General features: G+C 41.5%; 1 protein-coding gene across 2 annotated transcripts; it reads left to right on the top strand.

Annotated features, from left to right (window-relative positions):
* The first annotated feature begins 13 nt into the window (after positions 1–13).
* Positions 14–24198, top strand: cdh19 (cadherin 19, type 2). Of its 2 annotated transcripts, XM_014180934.2 has the most exons (12): positions 14–307; positions 6212–6606; positions 6708–7002; positions 8214–8333; positions 9843–10010; positions 12392–12579; positions 13212–13465; positions 15094–15230; positions 15618–15739; positions 16020–16137; positions 17031–17282; positions 18762–24198. In XM_014180934.2, the coding sequence occupies exons 2-12, from the start codon at positions 6370–6372 to the stop codon at positions 19289–19291; spliced, it is 2421 nt and encodes an 806-aa protein (XP_014036409.1). In that variant the 5' UTR covers positions 14–307; positions 6212–6369; the 3' UTR covers positions 19292–24198. The 2 variants fall into 2 exon arrangements, with proteins under 2 accessions (XP_014036409.1, XP_014036410.1); XM_014180935.2 differs by lacking the exon at positions 8214–8333.
* The last annotated feature ends 341 nt before the right edge of the window (positions 24199–24539 follow it).

The raw sequence follows: 24539 nt of genomic DNA on the forward strand, positions 1-24539 counted from the left end.
CGTGAGTGTTCAGCACTGTTCAGATGTGCACCCAGACAATAGTGCCAGTGTTTGTTCTTTCAAGGGAAGTTTGAGAAAGAGGGAAAAAGGAAAGAAGAAGAAGAAAGGGGGAGGTCGTCAGTGGAAGGGATTACGCATTGTGAGAACCATGTCCATTTGCTGCTACTGTTATTGGGTCTGAAAAGCAGTATCTGCAGTACCAGGGCCCTTAGTTAACCAGACTGTGTGTTTTCTTCCACACCATGATGATCTCTGTTGGTAGCAGCTGTTGAAGAGTGGCTTAAAGAGAGAACAATCACGCATGAAGGTGGGTGTAGCTAATGTTTCTTTCAGAATGTGAAATGAATAAAGAGTATAGACATAGATCTACTAGAGATGATTCAATTCTAAGTTGGTATGGTTTACTTAATTTAACATGTAGGTATTACATGTAACTGATTATTGATGCTGGATTATGTGAAACTGGGACCAGACCAACTTTTTTTTGAAGAAATGCTTTCATCATTGTTCATGTACCGTTATTTTAAAAAATCACAGAGTATATCATATGCTCTATAAAGCCTTAAACATTATAAATCTTGAAATAGAAGGATGAATACATTTTTATCAAAATTAATCAATTGAATGGGCTTTCTGTAATGGGATGGTCATTCAAAGGATCATTTAACTATTTCATTTTGTATTGTGGTAAGGTATCAAAACATTTTACAAAAAAATATTGGATGAAACATTGAATTTGGAATCAATGCTATTAGCCAATAGAAACACATTGAATAAGATATTCACTACAACAGATAGTCCCCCCCAAAAAATCTAAAGCAAGTTTGTTCTGAAGTGTCTGTCCTATATCTGAGAGAAATAAGAAAGATCAGATAACTATTATTATTCATGTTTTTACATGTATTTATTCCCTTATTTTAGGCGCTAAACTATCTCCATATATACTTCAATATATTATTTTAACTAGTACCGGGGACCTTCAGATGAGTCTTGTGAGGTTTGTGGGCGTCCTAGGGCAAAACGGAGAACACCATCGTGTTTGTGAGAGTCTCAGCGTTCACTCGAGTGGTCATAATAGAGTGGTCATAATAGTTTGTAGACCAAACCATTCGGACGCTGCAGGCGTTTTCGTGAGAAGACCACATTTTGGTCTCATAGTCTGACAAACACCACTCTAGCTCTGCCACCTTTCACCACAGATGCGGAAGTGCGATATTGGCAGATGCTGTGGATTGAGACGCAGCCCATGCAAAAAAATATCTCTAGTTTAAACAGACAAAGTTTCATAGGGATTTTTATATTATGTTAATTAGATTTCAATGGGGGAATGATCATTGAAGACCAAGAGTTAAACACCCAGATGTCATATCCATAGAAGTACCTCACTGTTGCTCAATGCATCTAAAAAATGTTAGTCCCTTTTGTCACTACTAGTTAACATATATCATTACAGTTGCCTGTATAAGACAGATGATCAATTAGTATAATGTATGTTAATGAAGAATTGCAATGTAAACTCTGGTGATATTGTGGTCTTATTAAGAACTCCTCTGAACATGTTGAATTCTATAGTGTACATTGTCATTCTTCCCAGATGCGTTATTCTAATTGCTTATGAAACTAACAAGTCAAAACAATTTATTCATAGAAATATCAAAGTGTGAATGTACAAACGATGTCTTAAAAAGGATAACAATTAACATTTTTTTCACTCTAAAATTACCACGTTAGTGATACATTGTAGACACTAATGACTAACATAACAACACGCAAATACAGTAAGACTTCTACTAAGTAGTACATGGTAGCGTGACATTCTGCCATTGTTTTTGTTCAGCTTGGGGTATTCATGTTCCTGATTTAGGAGAGGTAGATGACATTGCTTTCTGAAGCCGAACAGTAAACAACATGTCCCAACATGGGCTCCCCAATGACCAATTAAAATGCATTTTAGTTTTGGTGAAGTGATCCAACGATGGTTTGGTTCTTCACAGGGAGATCAACCATTCTATCTGTCTTCTGGAAATGAAAGGGGGATCATTCAGCAGTGTTTTGTACTAAAGTGACATTTCAGGCTGGCTATCTATAGGCATACAACTTTTTTTGAAATTGACTAGTTACACAATTGCTGTACTGTTGCTTTGTTCCACTGATTGCATGCCAGGGATGAAAGTACAGCATGCTCTGCACACAGACAAAACATTTACTCTGTGATGGACATACCCTTACTGGAGTCTTATATTGTTATTCCATGTCTTATTACACTGAAGTTACTCTGTTATAACGTCTTTGTCTACATAGACTACCTTGTGTTACACTTACGGGCCTTATGGCACATTGCACACATGCTTAATGCAGCCAGTTCTGAGATGTGGCAGGTAGGTAGTTTAACAGTATGTGAAGTGTGAGGTGGAGAATGTAAATATCTCAATGAGATCACATATAGGAGAATAATGTCACTGTCTCACTGCATCTAGTGTTTAACATTGCGAGACCCCAGCTCATTCTCACCCTGTCATGTCATGGAGTAGTGGAGATATGTACATGTTCCTGCTTACTACAGAAAAAAAGGTCTGCCAGCCACAAGGTTCTACACGCAGTGATCCTATACATCAAAAATAAATTCAAATGGTGCATCGAATGGAAAATAGACCACTTTCTGGGGTTGCTCAGATCAACACCCCAGCGTAATTTGCATTTATTGCATTTTTGACAGATTCTAGAATAAGTAATCCACCACCATCCACGCCATGTTTCATTGTGCCACCCACGCCATGTTTCATTGTGCCATCCACGCCATGTTTCATTGTGCCATCCACGCCATGTTTCATTGTGCCATCCACGCCATGTTTCATTGTGCCATCCACGCCATGTTTCATTGTGCCATCCACGCCATGTTTCATTGTACCACCCACGCCATGTTTCATTGTGCCATCCACGCCATGTTTCATTGTGCCATCCACGCCATGTTTCATTGTGCCACCCACGCCATGTTACATTGTGCCATCCACGCTATGTTTCATTGTGCTACTTGATGCCATTAAGCCAGATGCCATTTCAGTTTAATTACCATGGAAAAAAGCTATTGCAAAAAAGAATTGCTAATGGACATGCATAGAAATATTAGCATACAATATGGATTGGTAGGAAACCTGGCGTATTCATATTAGTCTGTTGTCATGGCATTAGGTATTTCTAAACAAACGACACAGCACTTATGAGTTAGGACAGACTTCAGTGAAAGACCTGCCTATAGCACCATATTTTTACGAGCCTTTGTATAAAAGCATGGGTTCTGTTTTTCTGCCTAGTCTATGCACCATCTTCTATTGCATCTTGTTAGCCAACTATCTCTAGATCTGTTGGGCCGTGTGTCAGCCAGTCACGGTGGTGTGTGACTTATCTGGCACTGATATTTATTGGCGTACCTAGTTGGGAGATGTTAAACACTGGGAGTTGCCTCAGTAGCATCGGAGGCTGTTTTCTAGTTTTGGCCATCAGCGTTCAGTTAGCCTGCTTGGCAGCCCTATGAAGGCCCATCATTACTTTACGATTCACTGGACACTAATTGGAATTTCCATCCACGACGCTCATGCTGATATGAATATGCCCAGTTAAGACGCACTTACACACAAACATATACACTTTCACTCACATTGTGCGACCAAATTGAATTTCAAAAAGAAATTGGGCATTGGTAATAGATTTTTACCATCACATTGTAATGTATGGAGCTTGACAGTAAATACTTTCACAAGATTAAATATGACCATTAGGCAGTCAGACTACTTCCATGGCTACTACAGCGACCACTACTTATTTCAAAATGCAGACAGAATGATTGTATTATTTAATATTATTGCACACAGCATTATCTCTGGTGACGTTGAAGGTCTATATTTCTGAATGTACAGAAACATACAAAATGCTAAACTACTCGAAGCATTTCACTGATGGTGATGGTATTTTGATGAAACTACTATTTCATATCTTGAATCCAAGGTCCAGGCCTTTTTTTAAATCTCAATATCAAATCATTTCTGGGTAACAATTAAGTGTCTTACTGTGATTCTTAAAATGGTTAAAAATAAACAAAAATAGCTTCTTAGCACAGAGCAATTTCTCAAGCTAGAATTTTGCTAGGACTGTTTGGGAGTGGTCTGAGTGGACAGGGGAAAACAGAAAACTAGAAAACTAGAAAACTAGAAAACTTATTGGCAGAGGTGTGGAACACATTTTTTCTTCTTCTTTATTGGTCTATTAATTAATCAGGCAGGTCACCCGTCATAAAAGTCAGTATTCGACGTCTATCCATGTCTAAGGACATGGAAACGCGAAAACCAGCCACCAGGGGCAACCGTGAGCTCTTTTACCAATAGGCTTTGGTTTTGCTATTGTGTTGTGGATGGGGATGGCAGATGCTTGTACTCATCTGGTTCCAAAGGTTGCATGTTTGAATCCAATGATAAAAAGTTGTTTTAGATATTTTAGTTTTAAGCCTATACCAAACCTTAACCCTTACCTTAACCATTTGGAGTTAATACCTAACCTTAAGAATTTTGAGTTAATGCCTAAACTTAACCTTGGAACGATACAGAGTAACCAAACACTTCGGACATTTGGAACAACTTCGAAATTTGACGTTTGAGAAAAATGGATGAACGTCTAATTCTGAGACGTTTATGAGAGTTTTTTGTAATGAAATTACTGCCTGTTAATTTCTCCAGGCAGGCCAAAACTCCAACCCACAAAACAGGCTGAAATGTCATGCAGGATTTTCAAACAGCTCTTACACTAAAAGGGCATTATCATAATTTTCACACTTTCACAGTATTATTCCAACCCGCACAGTGCGGATATATATAAATAACACATGAAAATCACATGTTTGACTGCACTGAGCCTTTAAGCCATTCTCACCACAAAATAATTTGGAGAGTTTCTCTGAACAGGAGACACAAAAGGAATCGTGGGGCAATGTTTGCATCAAGAGAGAACAGTCAGACAGCAACTATTTGACTCAGTTACACACCTGATCTCTATGAGACAAGATTTATATTGGGAATAGCATGAAGACAATCTGAAGGAAACGGTAGATTAGCAAGACACTAAAATAGAAACAAGCCATTATAATGACAGAGACACCAGCTGTTGGTGGAGTATCACTATTGGTTACCATACCAATGCAAAGGGTTTCATATTGGTTTCTCTGTCAATGGCAGAAGCGACCAGCAGATATATTGCATGGTTGTCATGATGGCACTGTCAAAAAGTTTATTAAAAAAAACGCTTGATTTATCAGCTCAAACAGAAAACCACTAAAATGCTCTAGAATTGTCAGTTCAGTTTTTGTGTACAAAACGTTTTACATTTTATTAATATAAGATAAGTAAAATATGTTCTACAGTTCATATCTCTTTGTTTCCATTGTTAATATTGACCAGGTCTGTAGCTGGGTTTCCACATTCCCCAAACTCCCCTTTCCGGAACTACTATTAGACATGTAGTCATCCCGCAATGTCCTAGACTTGACCGAAGCTCCACATTTCACAGGACATTTTATGCTCTTTCCAGGCACGTGTCTCTATTGTCCATGTCTGACCAATTATTGATTAGTCAGCTGCATAGAGCTGTATCATGCTGAAGGAATGATGTTTGGGTCCTACTGCTTGCCCATGGAATACAATACATGGCCTTGTTTCCTCATAAAACAGAGGAGGCTTTTTATCCTCACAAGAGTTCAAGTCAAAATCCCAGCATTAGACCATCCTTCCAAGAAGCAGAAACACAAAAACGTTTCTTGGATATCTCTGTTGAAGCTGCACGTGTCAGTAATAGCTGTTTAAAATGTATTTTTCATGCCTCTAAATACAGTGTTTGACAAGGGGTTGATAGAGGCCACGGCTGGTATTTAGATTTGTGTCAAAGCCTGGTAAAAAATACTCTTTCATCTTGTCAGCTAGATAAACAACAATCAAATATGAAAGATGACTTGCTTCTCTTCTTATTAAAAATTGATCTCAGTTTTGTATTGTTCAGATGAGGATTCCATCTCTCAATGTGGTCAAATTGCTTTGACCAGAATTAATTCACCCATCATCTCCATTTTGATAAATCGTTACAAAATCTTATGAATATGTTGGAATATTCATCTTATGAAACAAGTTCAACAAGTCATCCATTCCAACCACCCTTGTCCCTTCCACAACAGAATGACTGTCTACAGCAACAGGCCAACAGCAGGGTGGCCAGCCACCTCTCTAAGGTCCTTGCCATATCACTGTGTCTCTCTGACGCTCAGAGGAACCTTTTTAATGAACCAGTGACATCTGTACCTCTGTGCGCTAACCACGGGGAGAGGCTCAGAAAATGGATCAGCGGACTAACACAATGCGGTGTCCTTGTCTGCTGGACTTAGTTATTATCCTGTCCTTGACATCATGCTGCATGTTGAGTGAGGCAAGAGCTCCACACAGTCTGGAGCCCAACCACCAGCTTGGCCAGGGGTCTCCCACCACAGCTCTACACCAGAGACTCAGACGTGGCTGGATCTGGAAACAGCTTTTTGTCCCAGAGGAGGACCCCAATCCAAGCGTGATTGGCCAGGTACCAGTTCTCCCCTGAATGAAAATGTCCTACATTATAGCAGTCAATGGCTTTTTGACTAAATTCTCAGTAGATTTGTTTTCTTTTCTCCTTTCCCTCAGCTAAAATCAGACTACGACAAAGGGGATTTCTCTATCAAGTATATACTGTCGGGGGAAGGTGCAGGGGAGATGTTTGAGATCAATGAATATTCAGGAGAGATCCGTACATTGCAGAAGCTGGACCGCGAAGAGAAGGCCTTCTACCTCCTGCAGGCTCATGCCCTTGCTCGGAAGTCCAACGAACCCGTGGAGCCCCAGTCAGAGTTCATCATCAAGGTCCAAGACATCAACGACAACATCCCCCAGTTCCAGAACGAGCCCTATGTCTCCAGCATCCCTGAGATGTGTCCCATGGGTATGTTTGATACATCAATATGCGGAAACTATGGGTCCATATTAGGACAGCCTCAGTCCCAGCAGACGTTTGAAATAACTCCTGCTGAGACTGTCCTAGTATGGACAGTGACACAGTCAAATTACATTTAAATTACGCATATGGTTGATGAAAAATCTTAGTTGAGGGATCTTGTGAATTTTACTGAGCACATGAAGTTACGATTAAGTCCCTCAAGTCACATGGTAGAGGTGATTTTATGCAGGTTTGAAATGTTACCTGCACCTGTACCTTGAAGAGCATTTGAAATGAAAACATGTACATTTCCCGTATGGATGTATTTGCTTAGCACCTGGAGTTGTGATTTGTGAGTCCCTCACATGGTACAGGGGATTTCATACAGGTTTGAAATGTACCTTGAAGAGCATTTGAAATAAATTAATTGTTTCATCTCATTTGAAATGATAGAATAATATAAAGGCTATATGTCTGTCCTCAGACGCCCTTTCAGGAAGTTGAAAGTATTGGTTTGTGTATCATACCTCTGAATCCCTCATATGATTTATTTTTATGTAAATAATGTTATCATTACTAGTGCCATTTCATAGCGCAAGCATAACCATTTCAATTTATATGTAATCTGCCTTTTCAGAATAATATCTTTCTTGTAATAAATCATAATGCATTGGACTTGGATAGAGAGAGAGAGAGAAAGAGAAGAAGAGAGAGAGAATGAGAGGAAAAGAGAAAAGGTGGAGACACAAACAGAGGTGGTCATAGAGAATGAGAGATACAGAAAGTAATACCCCGGCTAACAGAGAGAGAGCGAGAGAGAAAGAGAGAGTGGTCGCTAGAAGAAACAGAAATAGACATGCAGACTGAAAGAGAGGGACAGAGAAAGATAGTGACAGAGTGGTGGATGGAGAAAAACGAGGCGAGAGAACGATGGGGAGCGAGAGACAAAGAGAAAGAGAGATGTCACGGTGGAGGGTGGAGAGGTTGTCACGCACACCTGCCCAGCCTCAGTGCCTAGTGAAAGGCCACAGTGAGCGTTGGGCACCCAGCCTTATCCCATCCCTCCTCTGCCCACCGCCTCCCTCTGCACCCCTGAGCCAGACAGACCCTGTGGGAACGTGGCATAATCACTTTATTTCCCCGTTGGCTGCTGGAGGGTGGCTGGGAGGCTGTAACCTGAGCCAAGCATGCCTGTGTGATCCTCTCCCCCTCCACAGGGACTATCGTGGCCCAGGTGACAGCTACAGATGCTGACGATCCCCTGTTCGGAAACAATGCCAAGCTCATCTACTCCATCCTACAGGGGGAGCCCTACTTCTCTGTGGAGCCCAAGACAGGTATAGTTGAGAGATAGATACACTACAAGGCAAAAAGTATATGGACACCCCTTCAAATTAGTGGATTGGGCTATTTAAGCCACATCCATTGTTGACAGGTGTATAATATTGAGCACACAGCCATGCAATCTCCATAGACAAACATTGGCAGTAGAATGGCCTGTACTGAAGAGCTCAGTGACTTTCAACGTGGCACATTCATAGGATGCCACCTTACCAACAAGTCAGTTCGTCAAATGAATGCCCTGCTAGAGATTCCCTGGTCAAATGTAAGTGCTGTTATTGTGAAGTGGAAACGTCTAGGAGCAACAACAGCTCAGCCGCAAAGTGGTAGGCCACACAAGCTCACAGAACATGACCAACCTTGTGCTAAAGTCTGTCCTCGGTTGCAACACTCATTACTGAGTTCTGAACTCCCTCTGGAAGCAATGTCAGCACAAGATCTGTTTGTCGGGAGCTTAAAAAAAATGGGTTTCCATGGCCGATCAGTCGCACACAAGCCTTTAATCACCATGCGCAATGCTAAGCGTCGGCTGGAGGGGTGTAAAGCTTGCCGCCATTGGACTCTGGAGTAGTGGAAATGCGTTCTCTGGAGTGATGAATCACGCTTCACTATCGGGCAGTCCGATGACGAATCTGGGTTTGACAGATGCCAGGAGAATGCTACCTGCCCGAATGCAGAGTACCAACTGTAAAGTTTAGTGGAGGAGGAATAATGGTCTGGGGCTGTTTCTCATGGTTCGGGCTAGGCCCCTTAGTTACAGTGAAGGGAAATCTTAATGCTACAGCATACAATGACATTCTAGATGATTCTGTGCTTCCAACTTTGTGGCAACAGTTTAGGGTAGGCCCTTTACCGTTTAAGCATGACAATGCCCCCGTGCACAAAGCGAGGTCCATACAGAAATGTTTGTCGAGATTGGTGTGGAAGAACTTGACTGGTCTGCACAGAGCCCGGACCTCAACCCCATCGAACACCTTTGGGATGAATTGGATCGCCGACTGCGAGCCAGGCCTAATCAGTGCCTGACCTCTTTAATGCTCTTTTGGCTGAATGGAAGCAAGTCCCCGCAGCAATTTTCCAACATCTAGTGGAAAGCCTTCCCAGAAGACTGGAGGCTGTGATAGCAGCAAAGGGGGGGAGGGAACTCCATATTAATGCCCATGATTTTAGAATGAGATGTTGCATGTGTCCACATACATTTGGCCATGTATTTTTTTTAAATATTTTTTATTTAACCTTTGTTTAGCTAGACTACTAATGTAGTGTATACTGTAGAGACATTCACATGGGTCCATGAATTCAAAATATGTCATGTTCAGTGTTCAAGATCTTTAAAAAGCAAGTACTTGATTTAATTGATTATCAAACTATTGAACATAAGAAAGATTTGTGTGAATTCACCCCTCTCTCTCTGGGTGGTATCTCTCTCTTCACCCCCCACCCCCCTCTCTCTGTCTCCACCTTCCTACCTCTCTCTCTCTCTCCTCTCCCTCCCCCACCCTCAGGCATCATCATGACCTCGATGGCCAACATGGACAGGGAGGCTAGGGACCAGTATCTGGTGGTGGTGCAGGTGAAGGATATGTTGGGACTGAGCGGTGGTTACTCTGCCTCCACCACTGTCACCATCAGCCTGACGGACGTCAATGACAACGGACCCACCTTCCAGCACAGTGAGTCACATCAGTCACTTCCACAGAGTCAGTGTGCCACTTCCAATCCTCTCGCACATGCTGATTCACATCACAAAAGAGGAAAGGAGTATGAATATTTTCAGCCTCTTTAGTTTGCATGACACAGTTGTATTCTGCTCTTACTCCTTGTTGTTGACTGCAGTTTAAACACACAAGCAGATGTATATTCTGAGAGAACGTGTGTGTGCCCGCGAGTGCTTGTGTGTGTGTGTGTGTGTGTGTGTGTGTGTGTGTGTGTGTGTGTGTGTGTGTGTGTGTGTGTGTGGCACGACTGCGTGTCTGTGTGTCTGTTTGTGAGCCCGCTGGATGAATTTAATCATTCACACATGAAAGGACATTTGTCATGACCTTTGGAAACAAACCTGGCTTCCTCTGAGATAAACCTCTCTAAATGAATGCCAAGGGAAGAAATCAATTTCTCTCAAATGGGAAAACAGGGACAGCACTTTTAACAAAGTACAACGTTCTTTTTTTTCTAAATCTTCTTATGCTATTTGAGATGCAGTATGCTTCAAATAGTTACTTACAAGTTTATGACTTATAAACTCAGCAAAAACAGAAACGTCCTCTCACTGTCAACTGTGTTTATTTTCAGCAAACTTAACATGTGTAAATATTTGTATGAACATAACAAGACTCAACAACTGAGACATAAACTGAACAAGTTCCACAGACATGTGACTAACAGAAATGGAATAATGTGTCCCTGAACAAAGGGGGGGTCAAAATCAAAAGTAACAGTCAGTGTCTGGTGTGGCCACCAGCTGCATTAAGTACTGCGGTGCATCTCCTCCTCGTGGACTGCACCAGATTTGCCAGTTCTTGCTGTCAGATGTTACCCCACTCTTCCACCAAGGCACCTGCAAGTTCCCAGACATTTCTGGGGGGAATGGCCCTAGCACTCACCCTCTGATCCAACAGGTCCCAGACGTGCTCAATTGGATTGAGATCCGGGCTCTTTGCTGGCCATGGCAGAACACTGACATTCCTGTCTTGCAGGAAATCCCGCACAGAACGAGCAGTATGTCTGGTGGCATTGTCAAGCTGGAGGGTCATGTCAGGATGAGCCTGTAGAAATGGTCCCACATGAGGGAGGAGGATGTCTTCCCTGTAACGCACAGCATTGAGATTGCCTGCAATGATGACAAGTTCAGTCCGATGATGCTGTGACATACCGCCCCAGACCATGACGGACCCTCCACCTCCAAATCGATCCCACTTCAGAGTACAGGCCTCGCTGTAACGCTCATTCCTTCGACGATAAACGCGAATCCGACCATCACCCCTGGTGAGACAAAACCGCGACTCGTCAGTGAAGAGCACTTTTTGCCAGTCCTGTCTGGTCCAGCGACGGTGGGTTTGTGCCCATAGGCGACGTTGGTGCCGGTGATGTCTGGTGAGGACCTGCCTTACAACAGGCCTACAATCCTTCAGTCCAGACTCTCTCAGCCTATTGTGGACAGCCTGAGCACTAATGAAGGGAATGTGCGTTCCTGGTGTAACTCGGGCAGTTGTTGTTGCCATCCTGGTGTTGGTGTTTTTCAGAGTCAGTAGAAAGACCTCTTTAGTGTCCTAAGTTTTCATAACTGTGACCTTAATTGCCTACCGTCTGTAAGCTGTTAGTGTCTTAACGACCGTTCCACAGGTGCATGTTCATTAATTGTTTATGGTTCATTGAACAAGCATGGGAAACAGTGTTTAAACCCTTTACAATGGAGATCTGGGAAGTTATTTGGATTTTTACGCATTATCTTTGAAAGCCAGGGTCCTGAAAAGGGACGTTTCTTTTTTTGCTGAGTTTATATCTCACATACTGACCAATACAATGTTATGTGTAAGGTGGTTTGGAACCTTTGAAAGTTATTATCAGAGAGTAGTCGTTTGTTGTTTTTGTTTTGGGTAGTGTGTTGAGCGTCCACAACTTGTGACAGTCATCCAAATAGACTCACTTAAAGACACAATCACATTTTCTCATCATCTTATTAGAGTTGGGCCAGGATTATATAGACCCATCACCTGTTATGACTTATCTGTGCCTCACCACAATCGTTTCCTACGAACCTCTAACGATTTCTGTTTATAATTTTCCACACTACTGCAGACACCCGTCACTGGCTATTCACAACTTAATCGCCACACTTCTTCAGCCGCACAGGAAACTCCCAGAAACGTTGTATACAATAAGTAAAAGGACAGTCCTTATTAGTTTCTTGCAGGCATGTGAACATGTGAAAAGTTACATGTTTTCACAAATGTTCCTTATCCAACACACTGTATCTGTCTTTAGCAGCAGAATCAATTGAACAGATGTATCCATTCATCTATTTCCTTGGACTCTCCTTGGGCTCTTGTTTCCCCAGACCTGTACACCTTTGCTGTTCTGGAGTCTGCTGCGGTGGGCACAACGGTGGGCAGGATCATGGCAGACGATGGTGACGTGGGCATCAACGCCAGGATGAACTACAGTCTAGAGGACCTGGAGGAGAGCGCCACCTTCAAGATCCAAACAGATCCAGTCACACAGGAAGGAGTGGTCCTCCTGGCCAAGGTGAAGATAGTTAAAACACTGTACTTTACTGTACTTTAGCCACCAATGCAAAGTGTTACATCCTTGTGATGCTGGCCTAATATGGACACCGTACTTACATCTTTTGACTTCTTTTTGCTATTTGTTTTTCATATTGTCTATGGTTATAGAAACTTATTTTTAGGTTAGTTGTGTCTTTGAATGGCCTTTTCATCTATTGTGTAATTCATTTACAGTAGACTTTGTGTTGTTCTCGATATGCTGTTTATTCCATTCAAGACACAGGGTTGAAATCGGCTTGTTATTAAAATCATTGGCTCATCATTGACTGTCAATCTAAATACTGCATCAGTTAAGTGTAAGACCACAGCTGGTGGCTCAATGACTTTGAATGAAGCATTTTCCTCGTCCAATCTGTCAGAATTGGGGGAAAGGGGACTTGAAAGAAGAGAGCAGGGTGCTGGTTTTCAGGGTTTCTGAAATGGTTATGTCTTCATAATATTTTGGCCAGTTAATCTAAAGTGGCATACTGTATCACACTGCTAGAAAATCAATCAACAAAAGAGGTATTTTTAGTTGTTCCATACCAAAAAGTGCCTTCCAGTAAGAGCTTAGCTACAAAGAGCTGTTATTGATTTTTTTTACTTTTTTAGCCTCTGGACTATGAGAGCAAGCGACGGTTCGTAATGGCTGCGGAGGCTGTCAACGATCACATAGACACCCGCTTTCTGAGCTACAATGAGTTTCGGGACAGGACGACCCTAAAGATCGTCGTCGAGGACGTGGATGAGCCCCCTATCTTCATGGCGCCCAATTATGAGTGGAAGGTTCCGGAAAATATGGTGGCGGGGACCGTGGTTGGTACTGTTAGCGCCAGAGACACTGATGCAATCAACAACCCAATCAGGTAAAGTGACCCTCCATGACTGTCAAATAGGAGATAACCTGGACAGATGTCCCGCCTCCTAAACCCAGCCATAGGTTGCACTTAGCACTGCTAAGTTAGCAGTCTAAGCTGTTCACATGTAGACGGATGCCTCCTTGGAGTAAAACAATTATTATATTTCTAGTAGTGTCACTAGCTAGGTTTCAATCCAATTTGCGACAGATTTTTATGCAAATATAATAAAATCAGCATAAAAAAGAAGCACATTTGCATTTTCCACTCTATCAATGGCTGTGTCAGACAAACTATTGCAATTAATGGCAGACAACTGTTGACTGATAAACTTGACAGTTTAGGTTATATGATTTGATCACAGGAGGTTGGTGGCACCTTAATTGGGGAGGACAGGGTCGTGGTAATGGCTGGAGCAGAATTAGTGGAATGGTATCAAATACATGGTTTCCATGTGTTTGATGCCATTCCATTTTCTCCATTCCAGCCATTATTATGAGCCATCCTCCTCTCAGCAGAATCCACTGGATGAGATGGATAAGAGCAAGATCATTCTTATTTGTTAATTGGTAGCTAAGCACTGATCATCATACAAATTAAGACCCTCAATATTTATAGCAAAGAAACATCTCCACCCTGTGAAGTTCATTATAACGTATTTAATCTGTAGCCTAATAAACAGTACATGCTTTTTTAAGTCGTAGTCTGAGGACCACACAACACATGACTGCAAAGTAACCTTGACATGATGGTTATTATATCAACAATTGCGCAAGAAATCGTTTCCTCCGCAATGTGTCACATAATTCACTTTACCGACATCAAAAGATCACACCATGACAAACTAACAAATTGTCGACATTTCTGAAATTATACCGACACTTCCTGTCTCCATTACAACCGTGATAAAATTTTTTTATACGGTATGACTGTGGATGGAAATGTACTTACTGACTGCATTTTATTTGTTTTTACCCTTGATTTCAGTGGGTAGCCCGTACATGGTCATATTTACCTCATATTACTTTAGCAGGAAATGAGGCCTGTTGAATAAATCATGGCTATTCTTCATACCTCAGAGGCTTTTCTATCTATTGCTGTGGTATTATCACAAAGTGACTCGCAGAGGACGCTAGAAATGTAATAAAGCTCCGTATGAGGTGGCATATGGAATTCAGATTTAGAGTCATTTGCAAGTGGGGCACGTTGCTGCGGAGACAGTGTTGTTGCATGTAGCCCAGCAGTGTTAAAGAGTGGCAGGTGCTGCATATCACTCACAGTATGCTGTAGCTTGTATTGGAGGCCTTCACAGGAAGGCAAGTTGGAGAAAAAAACACTATCTATCTGATTTTACTCAGATGTTTTGGAATGGTATTTTATTCAGATACACAGCATTCTGAGAAACATTCACCTGACAATATCATTCTCGACAATTCTTCATACTGTTTTGTTGTATTGCTGTTCTGTCATACTGGGCTTTGTTCAAGCCCGTTGAATATGTGTCTGTGGAAACAGAAAAATGAACAGTTTCCTCAAAGGATCTCTCGGTGGAATCACTGTGCTTTGTCTGCTCAGCTATGAGAAACCAGCGCTTTGCATTGCTCACTAACTGTTTGTCCTGGTGATTTCTCTTCCAGATATTCCATTGACAAAAGCAGCGATATCACAAAAGCTTTCAAAATAGACCCAAACAATGGGACTGTAACTGTTGGGAAACCTTTGGACCGTGAGGAAGCAGCCTGGCACAATCTAACCATAAATGCCAAGGAAACAAGTAAGGAGAATTTCTCTTGTTCATATAAAATACAATAAGGTATTGATAATACAGAGAAAAGCACATCAATCCACTATGATGGCAAACATGCACTATGACTGGCAATAGTTTACTGGCATACTGAACCATCTTCAACTAGCCTCAAAGGAAGTACAATATTCAACTCTCCTGAAAAGCTCTAAACTGTTTTTATAGCTTTCATTTTGTCCAATATCCCGTCTGCTTTGGTATTGAGTGATGATTTGAGCCACCGTTGTAATTCAAGAAGATGTGACTATTACAGTAACATTTATCATGTTAAACTGCCTTTGTGACAGAGCTTTTCCAAAGCATTTATGATACATGTGTCTAACGGACTCCAACAAATGTCTATCTTGACAACTGCAGAGCAGAACCATCTATCCTCATCTGTGGTGGTGTTCATCAAAGTGCTGGACATAAACGACAATGCACCAATGCTTGCCAGAGAGTACCAGCCATATATCTGTGAGGGCACACAGTCAGGAGAGGTAGGATGGACCCCTCACTATTTTCACTGAGAATAATGCAACATTTGCCTTCTGTACAGGTATATGGGCTATAGGCTGTATCCCGGAGAGGACAATGCTGAATCACAATCACAAGCTATCTCAGTTAGTTCGTCAGTTACCTTGTGTTGACTGTCTTAGATAAATGTTGAGATATTCCCTAGGTAGGACTATCAATGCTATTTTGTATTTTCCGATGCTCTTTGAGAATCACTGTCAGTCAGAACCATGGTCTGACAGTTATGTCTGTGTGTCTTGTAAGCTCATCCAGCTGATCAACGCTGTGGATCTGGACGACCCTGTGGAGGGACACCACTTCTACTTCTCCATGGTCCCTGAGAAGCACATCAACCCTAATTTCACAATCAGGGACAACCAAGGTCAAGTACAGATAGATCCTCTAACTGTTATTCAAACTATTTATGAACACCATCTGACATCACTTAAGCATCTGTGTAGCTATGCACTGAAAGAAAAGATAGACAAGCTTATATATTTACGGTGTCCATATTAGGACATCATCACATGTCTAAAGCAACTTTCATAGACCTGTGAAGCTGTCCTAAAATGGACACCATACATATCTATCGGACCCTTTTTTTCAATTTTAGCCTAAAATGACATACCCAAATCTAACTGCCTGTAGCTCAGCGTCAGGAGCAAGGATATGCATATTCTTGGTACCATTTGAAATGAAACACTTTGAAGTTTGTGTAAATGTTAAATTAATGTAGGAGAATATAACACATTAGATCTGGTAAAAGATAATACAAAGAAAAAAGCATGCGTTTTTGGTACCATTATCTTTGAAATGCAAGAGAAAGGACATAATGTATTATTCCAGCCCAGGCGTAATTTAGATTTTGGCCAATAGGTGGCAGCAGTGTATGTGCAAAGTTTTAGACTGATCCAATGAATCATTGCAGTTCTGTTCAAAATGTTGTATCAAGACTGCCCAAATGTGCCTAATTGGTTTATTAACACATTTTCAAGTTCATAACTGTGCACTCTCCTCAAACAATAGCATGGCATTATTCCACTGTAATAGCTACTGTAAATTGGACAGTGCAGTTAGATTAATAAGAATTTAAGCTTTCTGCCAATATCAGATATGTCTATGTCCTGGGAAATGATCTTGTTACTTACAACCTCATGCTAATCACATTAGCCTACGTCAGCTCAACAGTCCCGCGGGGGACCCACTGATCCTGTAGAGGTTTTAAGCTTTCAAATCAGATTCGCTCCTCAAATAAAACCTTCCCATCCATCACAGACAACAGTGCTAGCATCCTGGCACGGCGGAGCTCGTTCACCCGTAGGGACCGTACCCAGTACCTGCTGCCCATGGTGGTGGCGGACAGTGGCTCCCCAGCCCTCTCCAGTACCAGTACCCTGACCATCAGCGTGTGCAGCTGTCAGCCCGCCGGACACTGCCCCACAGGCGGGGTGGAGGCCCTGGCCATCTCTATTGGGGTCAGCCTACAGACCCTGCTTGGCTTCCTGGTCTGCCTGGCAACACTCACAGGTCAGTGACACTGTACTCTTGGAATGGGCATATCTGGTATTTTCTCTTTTATGCGTTATTGCATTAAAATGCTTTGGATCCGATATGATGGGTTCTTTTTGAATGTGTTTACATGGAAACATATCCTGATTCAAATAAACTGTTTCAGATCTACAAGTTACAAGTGACTCTTTTTCAACAGACCGGTTGTGTTAGTGTGAGCTAGTGCAGTTCCACTTCAAATCAACTGGGCAAGTATGTAGTGTGTGGCTATGTAGTTGGATATCTCTGAAACTTATCCCACTCTCATTAATAACAGTCATAATTTACTCAAACTCACTAGTGTGCCCTTAACACAAATGTAAAACTTCTAAATGCTTAGCAAAGCAAAAATAATGGTCCCTTTTCAGCTAGTAATGTGCTTATTTGTGGCAATGCATCAATACCAATGCTTCATGGGACATTGATGGGTTTGCAATAGTGTAGAGCTTTATAATGACCTCTGTTGCTTTGGGTAATCTTTTTGCCCATCACATTAAATATTAATAGCTATGCTTACTGGGCTAACATCCCCTCACATGAGTGCAATACCCCATGAAAACAATACAAAAGCACTCCGATACTAGCGCACTAGGAATTGCTTGCGAGACACGAGGTTACTCCACTACTGCCATCGCTAGTACCCTTAGGCTTAAAATCACACTAAAGAATTTATTCATTTGGATACTGTATGAGGCGAAATATGAATGATGACTTCAGATCAAATATTATTTTACAGTATTAGCAGAAATGATGGTACAGATGTAGGATCTTAATATGAACCAGTTTGCTACAGCAGGAAAATAATCCTGCAGCAACAGGAAATGTGAATTATTATGTGGATTATAATAAAAGGTAGACTCAGCGAAATGAAGTTGCCACGAGCAGCACCACAGTTATTGAGATGAGCGAGATGCAATACTTTGCTCTCACACAGTCACTCACAGTATCTGTGCCTGTGCACGGGTTCGCTTTATGCTGTTTAAAGCATGGTAGCCAGGCCACTGAAACAGCGGAGAAGTTGAGCCTCGCATTTCAATGCTCATAGTTGTTGCGGAAATTGACCCACTATGCTGTTAACTTTCTGCTTCTACGTCATATTACTACCTTTAATGAACATTTTTGTAGGGGTTGATACATTTTTCATTAGGGAAATCAAGTCTGACATTTTCAAGTGTAAACTGCAACATTTAGAAGCCTTTTTAAAACTAAAATACACTACAACTTTGCATTTCCTGGAAAATCTCAGCAACAAAATAATTAAGATCCTACATCTGTATCTAATTTTCCCAATTGTTTCCTCTCAATGTTTCCCCTTATAATAGAAAAAATCAAAGCCTGCCCTATTATTTGTCATTAAAGAGTGTACATACTTAATCCAGACCTGAAATGCTCTTCTCTCAGTTTGCCAGCATGTGTGTTTTAAACACACAATCATCTCCTGTTGGTTTGTGTCTCCAGTGCTGCTCATTGTAATGCTGATGCTGAGGAGACACAGGAGGAAACAGCTGGAGGGGCTGGGGAGAGCGGAGAAGGAGCTGGAGCTGCCTAAGGGGGTCTCAGAGAAGGTGCTGCACTATGGAGAAATAGGAGGCGGAGGAGGGGGTGACCTGGGGGGATTCTGTCAGCCTGCTGTCCCCCTCCGTCCCCACCCCCGCAGGAGGGACAGGAGGCTCCGCAGAGAGGAGGTGGCAGCCAGTATCAGAATGTCGATGTCTCTCCGCCACTCCCTCCTCATCGGCCCCGAGGACGATGTCTTTAAACAGTTCATCATGGACAGGCTGGATGAAGCAGATCAGGACCCCTACGTGCCGCCATTTGACTGCCTGAAGACCTACGCCTTCGAGGGCACAGGGTCGCCCACGGGGTCCATTAGCTCCCTAGAGTCCTGGGACTTTGTGGATGCTGACCAATGTCCCCGGGACCCAGGATCACGCCTTGTCAGACTGACTCTCTGGCATGGGGGAGCGGAGGAGGAGACAACCTTCTGAACGGCTAACATTTAAAAAAAAAAAAAAAAGTTATTTAATTAATTTAACGTAATAACATACATAATAGTACAGCACATCCCTGAACTCAATTTTGACATCCTGATGGAAGAGACAAATAAGTTCATGTTTTCTTCCCCTGCATGGTTGAAAACAGTGGAGCTTGCTGTAATAATTATTATCAGTGTTATGACAGTTATACTTTTTTGTTGAACAGGCAGTTTCTTGATATTTTTTTAACAGTATTTAAAGCAACATAACTTTCTATACGTGACCTCATTCTGCATTAGTTCTAAAGATGGGTAACACATTCTAGTATTTGAACCTTCATGACAGTATTATAAGCGCATCATACGTTTCTTGACACATGCCAGAACTTTGCATTCTTGGCAGATGAATTAGATAGGACCTGAAGCTACACTGTAAATTCTCCAGTGTGAGAAAAATCAAATGAACACTGAGAGTGTTACATCAACACTGAAAGTGTTCAGTCTGTGGAACAGTGTTAAAATATCGCACTGCTTAGTGTAAATCCTTATTCCAATATGTCTTTCGAGTAAATTGTATAGTTACCACCCATGACTGTATTTGTTAGTGACAGAGACATGGTTGTTGTATTCATCCATTTTTGGTCCTATGGGCATCACCAAGTGACATCCTATGCAAATATGTTATTATAAAAAATTATCTTTAACACAATAGCATACATACATCATAAGGCCTTATTTTGAAAGTTTCACCCTAATACAAGTGCCTGAAATTCCTACACATCGCTTTAAACCAAAACCACGCCCATCATTATCATATTGTTTGTTTCAATATCTGTTTGTGGATGTACATTGATTGATTGATTAATTAATTAATGTTATGCTACTCAAATAGAAAACCACAAACATTTTCTAAACTAATCCAATATGTTTCTTGGACTTATTGCACCCTTAGGGAGTCTCATGGCTTAGTTTTTCCCAACCAGTCATTCTTAATACATGTTGAGGGTGACAAGAAAATGCAATAGTTGGATATCCCCACACTGGCTGGATTCCAATAGGAATTAAACGCACTTTGCAAGTCAACAGAATGTGACTTGCATGCCTAATGTGGCCTGTAAACCATGAGTTCCAGGCCATTGCATTACACACTCATAAAAGGTTGTCACTGTAGTTCAAGAGTGTCAAACTCATTCCATGGAGGGCCAAGTGTCTGCAGGTTTTTCATTTTTCCTCTCAATAAAGCCTTACACAACCAAGTGTGGGGAGTTCCTTACTAATTAGTGACCTTAATTCATCAAGTACAAGGGAGGAGCGAAAACCCACAGACAACGAGTTTGACATGTGCTATACTTGTACCCTGTAAGGCAGGATTCGGCATCGGTAGCCCCTGTATATAGCCTCGTTATTGTTAGTTTATTGTGTTCACTTTTTTTAAAACTTTTTTTTTACTTTAGTTTATTTAGTAAATATTTTATCAACTCTATTTCTTGAACTGTTTTTTTTTAATTTATTATAAATCTTTTTTTTACCCCTTTTTCTTCCTATTTCGTGGTATCCAATTGGTAGTTACAGTCTTGTCTCATCACTCCAAGTCCCATACGGACACAGGAGAGGCAAAGGTCAAGGGCTGTGCGTCCTCCAAAACACGACCCAACCAAGCCGCACTGCTTCTTGACATAATGCCCACTTAACCTGGAAGCCAGCCACACCAATGTGTCGGAGGAAACACTGTACACCTGGGGACTGCGTCAGCGTGCATGCGCCCGGCCCGCCACAGTAGTCGCTAGAGCGCGATAGGACAAGGACATCCTTGCCGGCCAAACCCTCCCCTAACCCGGACGACGCTGGGCCAATTGTGTGCCCGGTTGTGTCTTCCGGTTGCAGCCCAGCGATGCAGTGCCTTAGACCACTGCACCACTCGGGAGGCCGCATTGTTGGTTAAGGGGCTTGTAAGTTAAGGGGCTTGTAAGCATTTCACGGTTAGGTCTACACCTGTTGTATTCGGCGCATGTGACAAATAACATTTGATTTGATTTTCCCAAACTCAGTCCTTGGGACCCCAAGGGGTGCTTGTTTTTGTTTTTGCCTTAGCACTACACAGCTGATTCAAATAATCAACTAACCATCAAGTGATCATTTGAATCAGCTGTGTAGGTCCCGAGGACAGAGTTTGGGAAACGCTGCTGTAAGGTCGTCCTTTGTACCTTAAGTTATAAGTGTATAATTGTACCCCAGTTCCAGTGGCAGTCGGTGCAGTTTAAGATGAGGACCATTATATTTTTCATGATCATGGCCTTATTTCTATTACAGCATATTGGATGACTGTCATTCATATTCCTTTCACCCAGCTCAATGTAACGTTGATAGTTTTTGGCAAGGGTTTCCCAAACTCGGTCCTGAGGCCCCCGGCCCTAGCACTACACAGCTGATTAAAATAACCAACTCATCATCAAGCTTTGATTATTTGAATCATCTGTGTAGTGCTAGGGCATCAACCAAAATGTGCACCCAGGGGAGGCACCAGGACTGAGTTTGGGAAACCCTGGTTTAGGCCACTACATGATACTTGACATTTCCTTATACCCATGAGGTTGCTACAACCTAGCCTATGAATTAAAGTGTACAAGGTAGATGCACAGGTCGAGAGATATTTGAGTAATAAAGGTGACAGACATTGACGCGTTCAATACAGCGTTGCACACTCTTGCCCGCATCTAGCTGATCTAGGGTGTAATCGTTAGTCATCAGTTGCAAACAAGAGTGTCTATTGGACAAATTCTGGTATGTTTATCCCTGTTTCTTTCTGTTTGCTTCCCTTTAAGACATTTTTTTCAACAGAATCGGCGGAATGAATACACACCTGAACACACTCGAGCGTAGTTCCCTTTCATAGCAGCCACATACAAACAGCACGATCCCTTTGATCGTTGTATAATTCCACGTCGTATCTACGTGCTCTCCTATTCTCACCTTTTCCCTTAGCTTGTGGACTTCAGTGCACAACATATCAGCAGTCTGTGACCAGGCGAAAAAACCTCTCCTAGCCAAACCTTCATATCATAAATGCTAACCTCTATACACAGCCTACATCGTTGTCACAATATTAACATCAACATACTGTAGCAACTAGAACTAACGTGTTAGCAAACCCGCTACAATCATGCAGTACAGTGTACAGTCAGCAGCAAACAGCTTCACAGTAACACCGGTAGGCCCCTGTGGCAGTAAATAAATAAAACCAAAAGCTTACCTTGACTTGGAAAAGTTCCAGTGTTGGATAGCCAGCTAGCTAACATAGAACTCCTCTCTGTTTGAACCGGGTATTTGAGTAGTCTAAACTAGCTAGCTGCATTCGCTAAGTAAGTGAAAGTGAAAAAATATCAAAAAAGTATAGCTAGCTCTCTCTTTCACTCTATTTTCCTTCATTAAAAAAATATTTGTCAAAACTGTTCAACTATTGTCTTTCTCTTGAAGTCAACTACTCACCATATTATTCACTGCAGAGCTAGCTAGATGTAGCTTATGCTTTCAGTACTAGATTAATTATTTGATCCTTTGATTTGGTGGACAACACGTCAGTTCATGCTGAAAGAGCTATGATAGGTTGGAGGACATCCTCTGGAAGTTGTCAATAAGTCTATTGAACGGGTTGAGAACTACGAGCCTCCTAGGTTTTGTATTGAAGTCAATTTACCCAGAGGAGGATGGAAACTAGCTGTCCTCCGGCTACACCATGGTGCTACCCTACAGAGTGCTGTTGAGGCTACTGTAGACCTTCATTGCAAAGCAGTGTGTTTTAATCTATTATTTGGTGACGTGAATATATTTAGTATAGTTTTATCTAAAAAGGATCACTTTTTTAATGTTTCACTATTTACATTTTATGAAATTCACTGAGGAGGATGGTTCTTCCTCCTCTGAGGAGCCTCCACTGCACAGTTCATACCTCAGGCAACATCAGGCCTTGAAGCAGGGTTGCAAAATTCCAAGGACCTAAAAACTGGTCGAAGGACTTCAAATTTCCAGCTTCCGTTTTCAGGAAAATACTTCTGGAAAAAATGGGAATTTCTGGAAAGTTGCTAGAATTTTCCAACCCTACCTGCAAGTCACATTATGCTGGCTTGCAAAGTGATGTGTAAGTCCTATTGAAATCCAGCCAGAGTTAAGCGATCCAACAGTTGGACTTTTTAGCCATTTGCAACCTGCATTCAAAATGACTAACAGTGTTACAAATGTTTTGAGGAGACTATCTAACGCTTTTAAACTGGAACAAACATTTCAGTAACGGGTGCAAAAAATCTGACTGATTGGATTAGTTTAGAAAAATGTAGGTTATTTATTTTGTGTAGCATACGATTGATAAATCAATGTAAAATAAACAATTGCTGGGAAATATGATAATTATGGGAGTGGTTTTGGATCAAAGTGACGTGTATGAGTTTCCGGCCACTGTAGTAGGGTAAAAATACACCCTCAAAATAAGACCTTATTAAATACTTATGGTATTGTGTTAAAGAACATATTTTTTTTCATGATGACATATTCACGTAGGATCTCACTTGGTGATGTCGATAGGTGTGCAGATGGATGAATGCAATAACCATGTCTATGTCGGTAACAAATACAGTCATGGGTGGTAACTCTACGATTTACTTGAAAGGTACTCTAGGAAATATTTGAATAAGGCTTTATACTAAGCAGTGTGTTAATTTAACACTGTTGTGGTGTCCCTATGGATCCACAGACTCAACACGCTCAATGTTCATTTTGTTTTTTGTTAATGCTTGAGAATTTTCTGTGTATGTTATAATATACAGGTAAACACTATCTTTCATTACCTTTATATTGTTCTACGAAATACAAGCTGTGCATTTGTGTTCTGTATTATGAATTTATAACTATAAAACAGCCTTAAACAAATGTGGTAGTTTTACTTTGCAAACTTCAATACAGTCTTTAAACGTTTGTTTATCTTTCTGAAATATCTATTCAGAAATATGAGTATTCCCTTCTATTCAGAGGCCTCACCCCTAAATTCCTCCCTTGAGAAGAGTGAGATCAAGCTAGTCCCATCAGAAATGTGAGACATGCACATATGGTGTGTGTAATAGTTCTCTGTGCTTTTTGGTGAGTCATCCAGCAGCCTCATCACTGCCCTGTCATCAACTCAGAGGACAGACAGACAGCACTCTTCACTACACCCTTTAGACAACATGTATACACCGTATGTGGTAAAGTAAAAGGGGAAAAAAGCAATGAAA

Source organism: Salmo salar, chromosome ssa29 (assembly GCF_905237065.1).
Source record: "Salmo salar chromosome ssa29, Ssal_v3.1, whole genome shotgun sequence".
NCBI classification, from domain to species: domain Eukaryota; kingdom Metazoa; phylum Chordata; class Actinopteri; order Salmoniformes; family Salmonidae; genus Salmo; species Salmo salar.